The following is an 18,416-nucleotide window of genomic DNA, read 5'->3' on the forward strand; positions in this document are numbered from 1 at the left end:
TCGTGGTCGTCCGTTTAAGAGCACGCCAAGTACACACCATATATATAAAATTACAAACAAATCATTGAATTGGGTTCGGCAGGACGCCAAATGAATGCAAGCATAAAAGAGGCGTAGTAGTAAGTATAGTAAGTAGTAGCAGCAGTCGGATTTGCACGTTTGCTCGCTGATTTGATTTGCAACAGTAGTCTTGTTGTTAAAATTAAAACACGCATGGGCGGTACGCGTGCCATATTAAACTCTCCCCCTCTCTGTGCCGCTTCTGTGGGTGGAGCGATGAGATTAGCGGGGGATGAGGAGGGAGAAAAGGAGAGGGGGCGGGGGAGGATGGGAGGAGCCACTTGCGTGCTGGCCTCTACCGCTGCTGCGATTGGTGCCACCTTCTACCACTCTAGCAGTAGGAGGAGTAGTCTACTGCCTCCTCCTCCCTGCTCGCTCGCTCGCGCTGTTTCACTTGTTGCTGCTGGGCTGCCGCTTTTCTTTCTTTGCTTCTCCTTTTCGGCCTCCACTCCACAGCCTCACCTGCTTGCTCCTGGCCGCTTTGCTTTCTCCCCCTCTCTCTCTCTCCCTGCTCCAATCAACCCAATCCCTTTCCCCCGTCCTCCTCCTGTAGCCGCCCGCCCTATTCCTGTTGCTGTTGGCGTTGGAGCTGCTCTTCCCCCTCCTCGCCTCGCCTTCCTTCTCTTCTCTTCTCTTCTCTCCGGCTGCCGTCCGTCGGTCGGTCAAGCGCCGTGCCTGCCGACGGGTCGGGGGTTTGGTTTGGTTTGGTCTGGTGGTGGCGATTTTGGAGCTCGGAGGCGGCGAAATTGTGGGCGACAGGGCGGAGCGACCGGCGAAAGCGCGTGGCTGTTGGCCCCCTTTTGGTCCGGTTTGGTTTGGTTCCGGGGCATCCAATCCTCCAATCCGGGCGCGGCGGCAGCTTCCTCGACCACGCTGTGTCCGTGCGGCGTGGATGCGGTGCGGAGGGGGCGCGTGGTGGCGGCGGCGGCGGGGGAGCCACTGCGGCGGCGCTGGCGATGTAGCCGAATGACCGGCGCTGCTCGCTCGGCACGAGGCGGCGGGGAGGGGGCCGCCGGGATGGAGGGGAAGGGCGCGGTGGCGGCCGGGCTGGTGGGGTTCCTCGGGATGGGGCTCGACAGGGTGCGGCTGCCGCTACCGGAGAAGCTGTCGGCCAAGGCGCTGCGGAGCCACGTGCGGGGGCACGGCTCGCGGGAGGCGCGGGAGCGCTGGTGGCGCTGGACGCTCTTCCTCTGGGTGGTCGGCTGGACGCTCATCTGCCTGCAGATCTTCCACTACTTCGACTCCGGCGCCGTGGAGAAGCGCCGGGAGTCGCTCGCCAGCATGTGCGACGAGCGCGCCCGCATGCTCCAGGACCAGTTCAATGTCAGCATGAACCACCTCCAGGCGCTCGCCATCCTCGTCAACACCTTCCACCACTCGCTCAACCCCTCCGCCATCACCCAGGTACGGCACCATCAATCTTGCTCTGCTCTCCGTCCCGTCTCCCATGGCGGTGATGCCGGAAAGTGAAGCCGATTAGTAGTAACTAACCCTGTTCTGTCCGGCATGCCCGCAGGCGACGTTCGCGAGGTACGCGGAGAGGACGGCGTTCGAGCGGCCGCTGACGAGCGGGGTGGCGTACGCGGTGCGGGTCACGCACGCCGAGCGGGACCACTTCGAGCGGCAGCAGGGCTGGAGCATCAAGAAGATGTACTCCTCCCCCAACTCGCAGGGCCCCGGCGACGCCGCCGTCGCCGAGATCCGCGGCCCGGCCGACGAGTACGCCCCCGTCATCTTCGCGCAGGACGCCTACAAGAACGTCATCTCCTTCGACATGCTCTCCGGCGCTGTGCGTGACCATTAATTTACTTGCTTGCTTTCCTATCCCACACAAAAAATCTCGGTGCCTTCGTTTTTCCCCCCACTCCCAAGTCTCACGCTAGCTAAGCTAGATTTATCCTTTTTAGCCTAGGCCCGGCCGGCCGTATAAAGCTGCACCTCTCGGTGCTCCTCATGTGGTTTTACAGCTCAGCCCAGCCCAGCCAGCGCTGCTGCTACTAGCAGTGTTTTACCACTGACAGTGAATGATTTTTTTTACCAACTTACGGTGTGGTCACTTGTTAGTATCTTGGGATTCTTCTACTCTGATGAGGAATAATCGTTGGTTCTGAGTTAACATTGTTTGATGCTAACAGAAGTGCATTTGGCTTGCTTTTCTGCAGGACGATCGCGAGAACATAATACGAGCCAGAGAATCCGGGAAGGGTGTTCTAACTGCTCCTTTCCAGCTGCTCAACGGCCGCCTCGGCGTGATCTTGACGTACTCCGTGTACAAGTCCGAGCCCCCCGCGAATGCGAGGCCGCAGGAGCGCGTCCAAGCCGCCATAGGGTAAAGTCTGCATCAAAGCATCCTATTCCAGCCATATGTGAGTATGCAACAGAATCTCTAACTGGCTGCTTTTTGCTTGCAAGCAGCTATCTAGGTGGCATATTTGACATAGAAGCGCTCGTCGACAAGTTGCTTCATCAGCTCGCGGGGAAGCAGTCCATCATGGTGAATGTGTATGATACTACCAATGACAAGCCGATCAGCATGTATGGTTCGGATGATACAGGCAGTGGGATGTACCATAATAGCACGCTCAACTTTGGCGATCCATCTAGGCGGCATGAGATGCATTGCAGGTGATTGATTTGTCGCTCTTGCCTTTTATCGACTCTGCAGTATGGATACATTCGACGTAGTACTGCCCATGTGTCCTGTTCTCTCCCTTCTTCTCTGTAAAACACAACAACTGTTCATGTGACATATTCCTCTTCAACAGGTTCATGCAAAAGCCACCATTGCCATGGCTTGCAATAACATATTCGTTAGGGGCTTATGTGATTGCTTTGCTCATTGGACATATATTTTATGCTACTGTGCATCGTATCGCAAAAGTTGAAGATGATCTTCAAATTATGAAGAAGCTCAAGAAGTGTGCGGAAGCTGCAGATGTTGCCAAGTCACAGGTTAGTAATCTCTCTACACAACCTATACTGCTTGTCTAACTGATTTTTTTTTTTCTCATTCCATGCCCTTCTTTTGCTTGTTTGCAGTTCCTGGCTACAGTTTCACATGAGATCAGAACTCCAATGAATGGGGTTTTAGGTAAGTGTGTGATTGATCTAATCCATAATGTATACTCCATTATTTTCTGACTGAAGGGATTTAAGCAATCGCCACTTTTTTCAGGAATGCTCCAAATGCTCATGGATACTGATCTGGACACAACGCAGCAAGACTATGTTAGAACAGCCCAAGCCAGCGGAAAAGCTTTAGTGTCCCTCATAAATGAGGTTCTTGATCAGGCGAAGATAGAAGCTGGCAAACTCGAGCTTGAGGCAGTGCCCTTTGATCTTAGACTAGTCTGTGATGACATCTTGTCTCTCTTCTGTGGAAAAGCTCAGGAGAAAGGACTGGAGGTAATTCCAGAGTAGATTCTTGCAGTGCAGTTTTGGTGTATTTTGTTGGAATGCACTAACCATTTTCATTTTTCATGATTTTATCTTTACGTGCTACGTGAGCAGTTGGCAGTGTATGTCTCTGATCAAGTTCCACAAACACTTATTGGCGATCCGGGTAGAATGAGGCAAATCATTACAAATCTCATGGGGAACTCCATAAAAGTAAGATGATTAATATACGTGAATAGTGCAAATAGAAATACAAAGCATGTTGTTATGAATGTTCATTATTTATATGTGTTCTGTTACTTGTTGGCTGAAGATTTCTATCTTTTTTTCACAGTTTACAGAAAGAGGGCATATCTACTTGACAGTTCATGTCGTCGAAGAGGTCATGAGTTGTTTAGAGGTGGAAACAGAATTTCAAAACACAAACAACACCTACAACACCTTAAGTGGCTACCAGGTAGCTAACAGAAGGCAGAGTTGGCAGAGCTTCCAACTTTTCAATACGGATTTACACTTGTCTGAGATGACCTTTGCTCCCATCATGCCTGAAACAATAAGATTGATAATATCTGTTGAAGATACCGGCGTCGGCATCCCACCTGAAGCCCAATCCCGGATATTCATGCCTTTCATGCAGGTTGGTCCATCCATTGCCCGCATCCATGGGGGCACTGGCATCGGGTTAAGCATCAGCAAGTGCCTGGTTCATCTCATGAAGGGGGAGATTGGGTATGTAAGCATACCCAATGTTGGTTCTACTTTCTCCTTCACTGCAGTGCTTACGAAGGCACGCTCCAATGCAAATGCTAACAAATCGCCAGGGTTTAAAGGGATAAATGCATTGGTAGTTGATCATAAGCCGGTTCGTGCCAAGGTTACCAAGTACCATTTGCAAAGGCTTGGAGTCAAAACGGAATTGACCACTGATGTAAACCAAGTTATTCCTAAGATGAACTGCGCATCACTAGTTACAAGGCTAGTGCTAGTTGACAAGGAAACCTGGATGAAGGAATCCCATTCAATGCCTCATTTGCTTAGCAAACTGCGGAGCAAAGATCAGTCAGACCCTCCGAAGCTCTTCCTTTTGGAGAACCCTACTAATTCTATCAAGAGCGGTTCAAATATATCGAGGGAGCATAACTTGAATGTAATCATGAAGCCGCTTCGTGCAAGTATGCTTCAGGCTTCACTAAGGCGGGCTTTGGGCGGAGTAGATAAGGTGAATGGAAAGAATGGAGTCGTTGGCAACTCAGCGTTGGGTAGCCTTCTTCACAAGAGGCAAATCATTGTGGTTGACGACAACGTTGTGAACCTTAAAGTGGCTGCTGGTGCTCTCAAGAAGTATGGTGCAGAAGTAATTTGTGCAGACAGTGGGAAGAAAGCAATCGCATTGCTAAAACCACCTCACAGTTTTGATGCTTGTTTCATGGACATACAAATGCCAGAAATGGATGGGTAAGTCTTTAAGTGGCTGCTCACCATTTCCTTCGAGTATTAATCTGCCAGTCATAAATTACTGAAGTTTTATCATGCATTTTTTTCCAGGTTTGAAGCCACCAAGAGGATCAGAATGATGGAACGAGAGCTAAATGAGCGGATAGAACGCGGAGAAGCGCCACCAGAATGTGCTAACGTTCGGAGGTGGCGAACTCCGATATTGGCCATGACGGCAGATGTTATCCAGGCAACATGTGAGCAGTGCTTGAAATGTGAAATGGATGGCTATGTCTCCAAGCCATTCGAAGGGGAGCAGTTGTACAGAGAAGTAACTCGATTTTTCCAAAGTCATGACCATGTTCAGTAGGTAGGTCTATATGGATTGTAAATTAGTGGAGGATGTCGCCACACAGCTCATGGCATTGGCGCGGAGGAGTTTGTTGAAGCTGCAGTGCTCCCAAGAGTAAGTTCCTCTGTAATTTGTTCCCTCCTATCTGCATCCATGTTTCTTTCTTATTTAAGAATCGAACTAGCGCTGGTAGGCAAAAGAAAATGTGATATGCATATTTATAAAGCTTAAAGCAATTCTTAGCAGGCCTTCTTGCTGAAGTTTGTTTGTGGTGGTTTGGTTCTAAAGGACTACTATTACAATTTCTTAAAGCAAGCTCTGATTTTGAGATCTCCGAGATCATTATATTATACACCGCGGAATCCTTCATGTCTAATGTCATGATTTTTCTTATTATTCCAGGTATGAGCTTAAAAACCTGGAGATGGAGCCACCCAGGCTCTGTTTCTTGGTACACCATCCCACCAAGAGGCAAAGAAAAAAGGTGTAAAGCTCTTGGAGCCGGGACGCACGTGCGGCATTTTGTTCAGCAACTTCTCGGAGACGGCCTGCGTGAAAAAAGGCCGCCAACCATATACGCTGACCGCAGGTTTCAGCTCGACCGGCGTCCTCCGCCTTTGTAATGTAAATGTAAAATGTAGGGAGAGCAAAATTTTCCTTCCTTTTTCCTCCCGGGGAATTGTATGGGTGTACATAATTAGGTGCTGGTGGTTTGTGCAGGAATTTCCATTTTGTGCATTTGAATGTGTTTTTTTGCGCCGTGTGTCCCAAGCTGTAAGTCATCACACATTCAAAGCTGAAGCCTTCCTTTTCTTGAACTCTCAGCTGCTGTGTTCTTCTCCTTTCCTGTCCCTATCAGAGTCCTCAACCTCCTGAAGCCTCTCCTGCTGTTGGTTGGGTTCTCTTCTCTTCTCTTCTCTACCCAGCTAGTAATAAACATGCATATCCTAATGGTGGTGTGGCTTTTGTGGCGTCTCCGTCCGATGAAAACGGCTTTTGCCTGACGTCACCCACCCATGGCTAAACCCTTGTTTATTACGTGGTCCGGGCCGCTGTCACGGGACCTAACTGCCGCATTATGCCATCGTTCCCCAAGGTCTCCAAACTGACGCACTTTCTTGCGGTGGGGGCTAAACTAATCATGGTGGTTGCAATGGTGTAATCCTGTGTTTACTTGCCCCAGCGTTGCCCTTGTGCTTGTCCCGGTGCTTACCGGCCTCCATTGACATATATAATGTCTTTTATCTATGGTTGTGCTGGTGCCTTTGTCAATGAAACCGGCGGATTCAACCACCTTCCATCATCATCAGAAAGAGGAAAACTATGATTGTGTCGATGTCTAGGGTTTTTTCTTCGAACACGAATTTTCGACCAACTTTCATCAGAGAGAAAAGAAAAAATATGATTGTGTCGATATCTATGGGCCTCTGCTTGGAACACATGAATCACCTCATTTCCCACAGGAACAAGTTCTCTTCTCTCATTTCAAATAGGATCCCATGGAATCTGATTTGCTGCTACCTGCAAAATAGAAGGGCCAAAGGGAAGGCCAAAATGCTGCCGGAGCATTATTACTCCCTCTGCCTTGCCTTGCAGGCCTGCATCAGGATCATGTAATCCTGTGCTTTGGTTGAATTCACAGCAGGATCATGGAAATCAAAGAAGTGTGAATTTGGCCAATGACCAGTTATGCTTTGCATGTGCACAAGATGGTACCAGTACTACTTGTCATTTACGCCCGATGCCAGTTTCAGGATTTGCCATACATTTATTACCATTTACAGGCCTAGTAGTAACAAATATAAATGGTGGGAGTACATAGTACAAACTTCAAAAGCTTCATCATGCTCCTCATTGACAATTGAGGTCCGTTTCAAATTTGTCATCACATTTATTACCATGTACGCGCCTAGCAAATGTGGAAGATGGTACTCCCTCCCTCCGGTCCTTTTTACTCCGCATATAAGATTTGTCTGAAGTCAAACTTTGTAAAGTTCGACCATGTTTATATGAAAATATATCGACATCTATCATACTAAAGTTATACAATATGAAAATTAAATTCATGACGCAAAACATGGTCAAACTTTACGATGTTCGACTTCGGACAAATCTTTATATGCGGAGTGAAAATGACCGGAGGGAGCCCTACACACAAGGCAGCTGGTATTTAAGCTTCCAGAGCTTCATCATACTCCTCATTGACAATTGAGCTCCGGTCCAGGATTTATCATTACATTTATTACCATGTACACGCCTAGCAAATGTGAAGGATGGTACTACATAGCAGATGGTACTTCCTCATCACACACACAGGCCTTACACCTTCCTAAAGTTTGGCCAGAAGTCAGGTTATGCACATGGAGGAGGAGGAGGAGGGGGGGGGGGGGGGGGGGGGGGTATGTACAGTGAAGTGAAACTACAATTTCACCATGGATTGGTGATGGTACTGAAATTTGTTGGTAAATCCTTCTGATTTGGGCAGGATCCACTACTCACCAAGGCTTTTACTGCTCTTCAGGAAGCCAGCTGCTTTCCAGATCATCATTTAACAGGGGAGGAGGACACAGGATAGTGGGTGCCCAGTGCTCTGTCACCAACATAGCTGGTGCCAGATCAGCTACTTTCCATGGCCAATCTGTGATGGGGAAACCATTTTAGTAAGTTCAAGAGAATAAATAAGTTGCAAATTTCATGCACAAAGTGCTAGACAGTAGGTATGGAGTGAGTTTTTCGCTCGTAAATCTGTACTTCCTTAAGCAAGTTTTGGGCTGAAACGCATTCAGTAGACACCACGGATCATGGCCTCACCTTTGCTTGTTGGTGCATTTCGAGCATCCTGCGGTAGTCCAGCCTTGCGACAGGGCAACCGACAATAGCCGATACCCTCGAAACAGCCTCACTGACAGCTGTTTCCACTCTTTCCTTGCGGAAAACCTTGACGATGTCTTCTTCCTCGTCTTGGTCGATTGGCATCGCCCTGCTATTGATTCCTCGCAGACCAACGCCTTTTCGGAACCACCTCAGCATGATCTTCTCAAGGATGCCAACACTTTGAAGTAACTCCTTGTACTTGTTTCTTTCTCGGTGAGCTCTGAACCGTGCCTATCAGAATAAACAGGTGGACTTGCTTATCGACTGAACAAAATCCTCAAAACATTAAGGATGCACTAGTACACATCAAATAATTACTCTGCGCATTATACGCGGAACTGAACTTACCTGAATCTTGATGACATTTTTCCGAATTTTCTGATATTCCTTACTTTTCTTCCAGCACCTGAAGTTCTTCTGGATAGATAATGTAGCTCTTTCGAGCATAGATGGCGAAGCAGAGCTATCTCCATTCTGAAGAGCCTTTTGTTTCTTCTTTTTTAAGGAAAACACACGGAAGGTAGCTTGTATGCGTCCGGCAGCTTGAACAGCATTTCGGATAGCTCCTAGAGAATCCTTAAGTGCAAGCTGATCATCAGTTCCACCATCCACATGTGCACATTTATCTGATACTCTATCCACAGCACTAGATGTACTCACTCCACCATTATGATCTACGGGTTTCCCATTTTCTTTTGATTCCAGAGAATCAAGGGTACTGGTTAGTTGTGCTTCTGAAAGGAATGCAGAGATGCCTATGAAACCATAGGCAGACGCAATCGAAGCAGGTGTCTTGGCAGCAGGGTCTTCCGCTGTTGGATCTGAAAGTGCACCCACAGCAGCGCCTGCAACAACAAGAACCGCTACCATTTGTTCCCTGTCATTTCATATTAGGGTCAGAGTCAGGAGGAAATCCATATGTGATGAAGCTAGGAAACAGAAGATAAATTGCTTATATTACAGATGGGACATTTGCATTTGGTTGCAAGAATAGGAAAGCTTATGAAACTAGTTTGCATACAACATTCCATTTAATGAATAGGTCATCAATACCTTCCGAATCGTGCAGCCCAATGCAGAGCAGTCCATCCATTTGCATCACGGTAGTTTATAGGCACGCCGTTACTAAGCAGCGGTTTCAAAGCCCAGTCGTATCCCAATGCAGCAATTGTATGTATCACACCATGGTATTGCTTAGGAAGCAAATACTCCCCTTCACTATTCTGTTCAAATTTGGATGATAGCCAGTCCTGGAACTTATTGTTAAGCATCACTTCCATGATGCAATTTACTGCATTCTCATGGTCCAACTGCTCACATGTTCTCCCTATAATCTCTGAGGGGTTAACTGGGAATCCAGACCGAGCATTTGGGAGTGGCAACCTGAACTTTGAGAAGAGTTCACAGCCATGACTATCAAAAAGCATCTGCACATAGTTAATCAGCAACAACAGCCCACTGTCACTTTTGGTAGGCCTCTGTTGGAATTCAAATTCTCGTGCTTCACTGCAGGGTTTCCCGTTCCCATTAATCATTGTGTTGGTAGGCTTTTCAACGAATTCAAATTCTCGATCTTCAGTGCAAGGTTTCCCATTCTCATCGAGCATGCACATTCTCACCTTTCCAGCACCAAGGTATGGTGGAGTATAACAACGGATGACACCTTGCTGGACAACTACCGCAGGTACTTTAACATCACCAAATAGCACCCATGAACTATTGGAGAGGTTGCAAGGGAAATCTCCTACAATGACAACCTGCATTATGTTTAGAGCCTCCAATTAATTATTGTAAGATCATGGTAGAAATTGACTTGAATGCAGTATTTCCCTAATGGACGGCATTTTTGCCAACGACTCAACGAGGCAATAGATGAACCCACAGATCATGCACACTCCGATTATTATAGTGTATATGTTAATGTAAATCCCATGTGACAATATCCCCAAATTGTTCCATAGCTTATCAATAGAGCAGAACAATGAAGATGCATTATTTAACTCACAAAAATAACTCGTTCAGTTAAGAATATCAACTTCAGTTCTGGGTGATACCTTAGCACTTTCAGAACAAAATGCCCATTCTGGAGAAACCTCATGAAGATGGAACCATTGGTTTTCATCAATTGTCACAGGAGCTGAATGTAGAATAGATTTAAGTTGGTCATCCTCCAACCATGTTTCTGATCAAGAAAAGATATACATGGAAAAAATGCAAATTTTCAGAAAGTTTGCCCATGTTAACCCAGGCAGTAACTACCAATGAAAGAATCAAATGCATGGCATTTGCTAGTGCTAGAGTAGAGCACCTGAATATTTCAGGACATCGATAGGATCGGGATAAGGGTGACTTCCTTCAGCATGGTTGTCTTCCCTAAACCCCAGATCAAAGACATCTGCAAGGTTTATACATGCGTCTAGTTCTTCATTCTGTATCCCATGCGCAGGAATAGGATCATGATTTGGCAGAACCTCATCAGTGTTAACATCATGACGTTCCTTGTTTTCCAGACTCAGCTGCATTTCAAGTGTCCGCCGCCAATCAAATAGACTTATATCATTTGTTTCATTGTTTATGGTCGGGATCTGGGAACTAACTTCTTCCGCGGATCCTGGGCTGCACGAGTTGAGAAGTGGCGCAACTATCTCACTAGTCAACCCTGGCGAACTATGTGCATCAGCTCTGCTAGCACTGCCATTCTGATTGGATGTTGGCGAACCGTTTAGCACTGATACTGAAATGCTGCCCTGGCAATCAATCAGCAAACAAAGGTTAAGCACAGGACATGCCAAATGTGGTGACTTCAGTCACTATAATAATATGCACTAGCTTAATAGGTGAGTTAATCAATGCAAGCCTACAAAATTTCAAGTTCAATTTCACTGGTGCTATGCCCCAGTGATCAATTAATCTTATATTGCCCACAGTTGAGAGTGAATAGATAAGTGTGGGTAGTAAACCAATGTTATTGTTTCACTCATCCTAGTTGGTTAAGCATCAGAACTGAAGATATGTTGTGAGAGAAGGAAGATAACGCAATGAGTAAATTGCAAAAAAGCACCACAACTGGGGACCCTAATTCACAATTGGGGATCCTAGATTCATAAAGCAAGGAGTTAAGCAAGAGACAAACCTCTAGAACGTCTCTATAGTGGACAAGAACGATGTGCTCATAAGCCCTGCAAAGATGAATTGTTTTCATTAAATGTGAACTAAAATTTATACGTAAATGGTTCGTATTCACAGGGGAAAATATCAGCAAATCATAACCCACACTCCAACAGTAGAAGTCATAGTAATAACAGGGTATAATACCAATATTTTCTGGAACTTAATTACTAGTACAAGAATTGATGTGCCTATTTTGGAGACTCCTAATAAAAATATAGGATTGCCCTTAGGAATAAAGTCTCTTGCACTGTTCTGCATCATCAGAAAAAGTGGAAGAACATTGTAGAGCATTACAAATTTTAACATGTCTACAAGGAACTGGTGAATGGTGGTTTCTATTTGTTGGGAACATCTCAGATGGATGCTGAAACTTCAAAGTAACGACCATACAGAGAATAACTTGTGAATATGAATTTGTGCAACAGGCTTTACCATATAAGCAAGAAAATGAAATGACACGTGCCCATGAACTGCTTATAAATTCCTCCCTGAGTCCCCATTAAAAAAATTCTTCATGAGGAGCACAAAGACAAAGTTGCTATTGGGTTTGTGTTCTAAGGAGAAGCAATCACAATTTAAAAACATCCGAGAGATAAGAAAAGCTTATGTGAAGCATAGAATACAGTACTTAACATATGCCCCCTACACAAGTAAACAGTCCTTACGGTTCAAGCATCCAATATATCCGCCTCATGAATCTAGGATTATTTTCTGCACGAGCATAGTAGCAATTCAGAGCCTTTACATTATCAACCTGAAATTTGCAGGGTCAAAAGAGGAAAGCATATTAACTACCCAGCTTATCTGATTGGGCCATAACAACAAATATCCCATCTATTTATTGGCTTTCTCAGATGCTCGCCGCCAAAACATACCATGATTAACACTTGAACTCCTATTACTAGACTAGAGAAGATAAAGGTTGAACAGACCTTAAGGTACTCATGTGCTTCATTGCCGCTCTTCCCATTCTTCTTTTTCTGCCACACATACCCATCATTCCGGAAGAAGCGATGTACCCTACGGTTGAAAAGGAACCAAGAACCACCTGTAATTTCAGTACCAAGTAGGTTAATCACACCCAGGGCACACATTAGATTGAATCGGATACTGTATCTCGCAAGCAAGAAAACAAAAGGATGGTTTTATTACTCGGTGGCCTCTGAGGGGTCCTGTTTTGGATCCCGAACAGCTCACAGTTCTGCAATATGTCAAGAACCTCTCTGGGCTTGAGCCACCGCGTCTTCACCTCCCGCTGCAGATTTAGTATGTCGTGACCTGAATCGCAAACAAAATGTAACAAACTTGTCACAAACCAGACCATTAGGAACACATAACAACTAAGGGAATTTTTCACAGTTTATTAACGAAGCAGGGGATCACCATTTTTCTTTAACAAGAAAAGAAGAAAGAAACACAGCAGCTGGAGGGATCATGGTTCCAAAGTATTTATTACTAGATATTTCTAAAAAAAAAGAGTATTTACTACTAGTAGTACATAGGATCATGGTTTCAAAGTATTTAGAAAAGAAAGAAAGAAAGAAACATAGCAGCTAGGTGAATCAGGGACATGAGTTCTGCAGCAGCATAAATAGGATCCAGCACCAAATATCCATACACCTAGGACTATTTACTACTACTCCCCACCCCGCGAACCCAAATCTAACCGCCCGGCGCCTGGTAACCAAAATCCGCCGCAGAAACCGCGCACGAGACGGGGAAATATTGGAACTTTGGAACTACGGTAGTACTAAGTAGGAGGCGCCGGGAGAATCCGGCGTTGATTACCTTGCCGCTGCTGCTGCTGCATCGCGGCGGCCGGACGAACTCCGGCGAGGGAGCAAGAACTGGGGCGGGGGGAGTGGCGAGGGCACCGAATATCCCCGCAGGCACCACCGAGGTGAGTCTTGAATGGCCGGGTCGCCGCCAACTACTCCCCCAGGTGTTTGCGGTGGGTGGCACCACTTCTTGAATACTATACTGTTGGATCTGGGACGACCAAGCAATCACTCGCTCCGGTCCAGAGATGCCAGTCGGTCGCGCCGAGCAGCGGCAGTATCCAGTGAGGCCGGAGAGGGAGGGAGAGGGGGATTAGTAGGGAGAACGATGAACGCGTGAGGGGGGGAGAGTGGAGAGGAGAAACTGCGCGGCGGATTCCGCCGGACATCCCGGCACAGAGGGCTGGTGCCAAAGCCAAAGTGTAGGAGCAACTCCAACGCGGGGACCCAATTCGTCGGCACGTGTTTGTTTAGATTAAAATGAACGAAAATGTCAGCCCAACGTGCGAACTTAAATCGCGTTCGCTCGGTGTCTGTTTGTATGCATTTCATGCCTAAATTTGAACTTGACTTGTGTCCACGCGGACACCAAACGAACACGCGCACGTCCTCTCGGTGTCCGTCGTGGCCCCACCTGCCGGCCGCTCAACTACTGACCGCTGTCATATTAAACGCGGTCACCTACCTCGGGTCCGCCTGGCAGTAGGTAAAAGCGCCGTGTGGCTGTCCTTTTTAATGCAAGCGTGCGCAGGGGAAAGGGAGGAGGGTCATCCATTTCCATTCTCGTCCACATCTAGTCACGCTTGCTCCCTCGCCGACGACGAGAAACCCTAGCCAGCTAGCCATGTGCTTCTTCAGCGAGAAGGGGAAGGGGAAGTCCAGCGCTAGTGCTAGCTATTCTCGGGCGCCTCCTCCGCCGCCACGGGAGTGGGAATGGCTGTACATCCCAGTCTACCAGGCGCGATGGCACTGGCAGTACCGCCGGCCCCTCCAATATCCAGATGTCATCCCGCCGCACGGCTGGCATCTGGACCTGCATACGTCCCCATTCTAACGGTGCCCGCTCGTCGGCGCACGCCAAGGGGGTTCGTTGGCGTCGCGCGCGATGTGTGCCTACGCGCCAGACTCCCCCAACTGGTAGCCGAGGAGGAGCACCGACGCGGTGTTCACATCGACCATGCCATCCCCCCCACCGCCCTCACAGGTCTTGCCGGAGGAGGAGGAGGAGAAGGAGGCGGAGGATGCGTACCAAGTCGCGCTCGAGGCGGCCCTGCAATAGGCGCTCGAGTAGAGCCGGCTGGAGGAGGACGCGCAGTGGGACAACCTGGAGCAGGACCTCGCTTTGTCGGCCGCGGGGGACTCCGTCCATGCTCCCCTTTACGTCCCACCACCGCCGCCCCCAGACGTCGAGCCCAAAGGCGGATCCAGAGCCAAAGCCCATGCCCACACGGAAGCGGTCGCCGCTGCCGTCGAGCCCAAAGCGGAGCCGGAGCGAGAGCCCACGCGGGAGCGATCGCCATCGCCGCCCCCAGCCGTCGAGCCCAAAGGCGGATCCAGAGCCAGAGCCCACGCCCACTCGGAAGCGGTTGTCGTTGTCGTCGCCCTCAGTCATCGAGCCCAAAGTGGAGCCGGAGCCAAAGCCCACGCCCACGCGGGAGCGATCGCCACCGCTGCCCGCTTGGCCGGAGGAGTCCTACTCGTGGACCGACGAGCTCCGTGAGTGGGTGAGCACGCCTCCATCCACTACGCCGCGGCGCCAGAGAGGGAGGAGGCCCACCTGGAGCGCCGGAAGGCGCACTGGCTCGTCGAGGAGCGGGACGATGGCGAGCGGCAGATGCTCTGGGGGCGCGAGAAGGAGGAGGAGCGCGTCCGCCGCGTCACAATGCCGCCGCAGCAGCAGACGTCGGAGAAGGCTACCTTGGCAGCCTGGCAGCTCGCATTCGGGTGGGCTAGGCCGCCGCCCGCCTTCATCAACCTCACCGGCCACGGCGACGACAACAAAGGCAAGGGCAAGAGCGAGGCCTAGGGCAGCGTGCGAGCGCGGAGTTTTTTATGTTTAATTAGTGTTTAAGTGGACTTTGGCCTGCGGTTAACCAGCCATTTATGTTTAATTATTTTGTTTTGATTGGGTATTTACGAAGTTTTTTTTGATGCGCATAAATTTGGGTCTGCCATTTGATGGACGCATAGGCCAACCCAATAAAAAAGCAGACGCGCCCGTCCGTTCGGCCAACCCAAACAGATAAAACGTACGTTCATTTGGATCGACGCGTTGAAATTTGATCTAAACCTTTGCTCTCTCTTTCTTGGCGATTATTATGATATTTAATCAAATCTGTTGATCTATCCAGAGTATCTGTTTTCTTGATGGTTACAGAAAGCCTGATGGTGCTACTGCCAGGCACACATGTTTCTTTCAGAGAAATCACCAGGATATATTCTACTCTAGAACCACACGACAGCCGTGCCCGGTCCTTGCTTTGAGAACAATAAAATAGCCCCGATAGTTGCAACGCTAATGCATGCACCTGCTTTTTGGTGATAAAAAACTGTTATCCGCAGCGACCCCCGTCGATTTGATCCGGAGTCCTCGTCACTGGGAGTACTATGCTAGCATGCTGGAAGGAACGATGATGGAGCTAGATCCTATATCTGCTAATCCGTTCATCTGTGATCTGTCCGGCTCTTTCTTTTCTGATGATGATGGTTACGCTGGGGGCGCACCGCACACACGTTGCTTTCACGATGAACCACATCGTGATATATTTTCTATAGTATACGACACGCGTGTTTGGTGGCGTGGGATATGATAATGCATGCTGCCGTTGCATGGCAAATTTGACAATTTTAATCTTGGGATGAAATCAATTCACGGAATGAACTGCCCATAAAACTATTTCACAGCAATGATTCTTTTGTGTAGCGCCCGCCACGCAGGCGCCACACCCTACGATGCAACGCCCAGCTCTGGGGCGTTGCACGCCTGTCCACCGTGGCAGCCCTTGGGCCCGCACCCAGTAGTGCAGCGCCTCCGAGCTAGGCGCCACACATGTAATGTGCAGCGTCCGGCCTGTAGGCGCTGCACTATGACTTAGAAGCCAGCCGCCCCTCCCCCTCCTCCTTCCCCCACCCGACCCATTCGTTCCAGCAGTTACAGAACAGGCGCGCTGGCGGCTTCCTCCTCTCCCCCTCTCAATCCCCTCTCCTAAATCCTTCAGATCCGACGATTTGGTCCGTGCATTTCTTCACCAATCCATCCTAGAAGGTACTCTCCCCCGATCCCCTTCTTTCTATCCATAGAAAATATGATATTTTGAAGATTTGGGAATCCTTGTTTGATTAGATTAGATTTGAATCTTGCATGTATTAGAACTCTGCATGTATTACAACCCTTGTTTGTTTGATTTGTGGAACCCTAGTTTAGTTTATGAAAGAGTTATTTGTATGAAGTAGGCATAGTTTATGGAAAAGTTATTTGTATGAAGTAGGCCTAGTTATTTGTAAAATCCTAGTTTATTAGTTTTGTTTGATTTGATATGGTTGGATACATAGATTGGTATGGTTGCATCTAGTAGGCGTACTTTAGTTTATTTGTATTCAAAAGATAATCGTGTTGACAAGAAAGCTTTCTTTCAAAATTGTTAGGATGGTTTGGCTTCTCGATGATCACTGGGACAAACAACACCGGTCGTACGCTATGGCGGTGGAGCAGCGGGTAATAATGATAGTGGCCTGTTTTATGAATTTCGTATTTATTTCAAACACAAATGCCCCATATGTAATGTTATGAATTGTTTGTTTGTAGGCTCTTGCACCTTTGAAGCTTCGTTCTCACGGGGTCACCCTTGGGTGGATGCGCTATGATGAGCGATACACACCATATGTAAGGGAGACAGGACTTCTCCCTTTCATTCATATGGTCAAATGGTTGACGCCACCCAACAATGCTCCAGCACTCACCGCGCTTATTGATCATTGGCGGTCGGAGACACATAGTTTCCATCTACGGACCGGGGAGATGACAGTGACGCTCCAGGATATTGCTATGATCACCGGTCTTCCTATCGATGGGAATCCTCTATGTATGAGCACCGATTCCGATGGGTGGCGCGCGCAGATGCATGCCCTTATCGGTATGGTTCCTCTGGAGCCTCCGGAACCAGCAGCAGAAAACAAGAAGAAGGAAAGAGTCGCAGCCGGTGCTACTTTCACGTGGATTACTGAGCACTTTGGTACTTGCCCACCGGAAGCTGATGAGGACACGGTCAAGACATATGCTCGTGTCGACATGTGGTATGTGATATCCAGGACTATGTTTGCTGATGGCACAGGCAAGAATGCTCCATGGATGTGGCTGAAGGCATTGACCGTCTTCGATAGCAATTGGAGTTGGGGTTCGGCGACACTGGCTTACTTGTATAGACAGGTATGAAGTTGTTTCCTTTTCACTTCATTGCTACATTATGAATGCGATTTTGCTCTTAATTGAACCATGTTTTCTTTTATGTGCAGTTGGATGAAGCCTGTTGTAGGTCATCTGGAGGTATTGGTGGTTGTTTGCTCGCACTTTCCATATGGAGCTGGGAGCGTTTTCCGGTTGGACGTCCGAAGAAGGTGAAGTACGATGATTGGGACGACAAAGGCGACCTACTACGGCTACCCACTTGGGCTTACAAGTGGGATGTGATAAATGAGACGACAGATGATCCCTCGGTCATGTACAAGTTGTACCAGAGCGATCTTGACGCGATCACGCCTGAGCAGGTGAATTGACATTGCATAAGTGATTATGATGCTTCTATTGCAAGTCGATATCAATTTTGCATTCTATCCCATTTTGCAGGTGATATGGGAGCCGTATGGAACAGGAGATAGTTTTGGTAACCCTTTAGAGTTCAGGCTGAATCCGATGTGCACTAGGGATAGGGATCTCTGGCGTATGCGGTGCCCACTCATATGCAACTGGGCGGTTGAGCTTCACCTCCCACATCGAGTGCGCCGTCAGTTTGGTTTGTTCCAGGCACATCCGTTGGAGTGGGAGGACACGGACAAGTTGCTACACGCGTAAGATATAATTAACCTTGAGTACTTAGTAGCTTCTCGGCGGTTTTGATGCTACTAATATTATGTTTCTAACTTGCAGGTTGGATAGGAAAAGGCAGCGGAAGATTAAGGATTGGGACAAGCATCACAGAAAGTATGTCGTACAGTTTGCGCTTAGTGTGGAGCAAGTTAGGGCTGGAAAAGGAGTCCAGCTTCGTGAGCACTGTCGTGTAGCATTCAACAACTATCTCACATGGTTTCTTGCAAGTACCCATGTGGAGGTATGCAAGCCGGCGTATGCTGAGGAG

At 48.1% G+C, this 18,416-nt stretch overlaps 2 protein-coding genes across 5 annotated transcripts; one reads left to right on the forward strand and one right to left on the reverse strand.

The window, feature by feature from the left end:
* Positions 1 to 330: 330 nt before the first annotated feature.
* Positions 331 to 6,066, forward strand: HK3 (histidine kinase 3). Its single transcript, XM_087513799.1, has 11 exons — positions 331 to 1,464; positions 1,577 to 1,849; positions 2,223 to 2,389; positions 2,476 to 2,685; positions 2,826 to 3,012; positions 3,100 to 3,151; positions 3,236 to 3,465; positions 3,571 to 3,669; positions 3,791 to 4,911; positions 5,002 to 5,356; positions 5,645 to 6,066. Exons 1-10 carry the CDS (start codon positions 1,027 to 1,029, stop codon positions 5,258 to 5,260), a joined length of 3,036 nt encoding a protein of 1,011 aa, XP_087369925.1. The 5' UTR covers positions 331 to 1,026; the 3' UTR covers positions 5,261 to 5,356; positions 5,645 to 6,066.
* Positions 6,067 to 7,411: 1,345 nt separating this feature from the next.
* Positions 7,412 to 13,469, reverse strand: LOC125528089 (calmodulin-binding transcription activator 4). 4 transcript variants are annotated; one of them, XM_087513801.1, is made up of 12 exons: positions 13,076 to 13,468; positions 12,440 to 12,565; positions 12,220 to 12,335; positions 11,953 to 12,041; positions 11,250 to 11,295; positions 10,714 to 10,863; positions 10,425 to 10,632; positions 10,171 to 10,298; positions 9,170 to 9,873; positions 8,465 to 8,993; positions 8,054 to 8,347; positions 7,412 to 7,880 (listed from the first exon to the last, which is right to left on the reverse strand). In XM_087513801.1, the coding sequence occupies exons 1-12, from the start codon at positions 13,095 to 13,097 to the stop codon at positions 7,863 to 7,865; spliced, it is 2,430 nt and encodes an 809-aa protein (XP_087369927.1). In that variant the 5' UTR covers positions 13,098 to 13,468; the 3' UTR covers positions 7,412 to 7,862. The 4 variants fall into 4 exon arrangements, with proteins under 4 accessions (XP_087369927.1, XP_087369926.1, XP_048548560.2 ...); XM_087513800.1 differs by having other exon boundaries at positions 10,171 to 10,253; positions 10,425 to 10,863; positions 13,076 to 13,469; XM_048692603.2 differs by having other exon boundaries at positions 10,425 to 10,863.
* Between the last annotated feature and the right edge of the window lie 4,947 nt (positions 13,470 to 18,416).

This window comes from Triticum urartu, chromosome 3A, assembly GCF_056163025.1.
Source record: "Triticum urartu cultivar PI428250 chromosome 3A, HENAU_Tu73, whole genome shotgun sequence".
Lineage (NCBI taxonomy): Eukaryota > Viridiplantae > Streptophyta > Magnoliopsida > Poales > Poaceae > Triticum > Triticum urartu.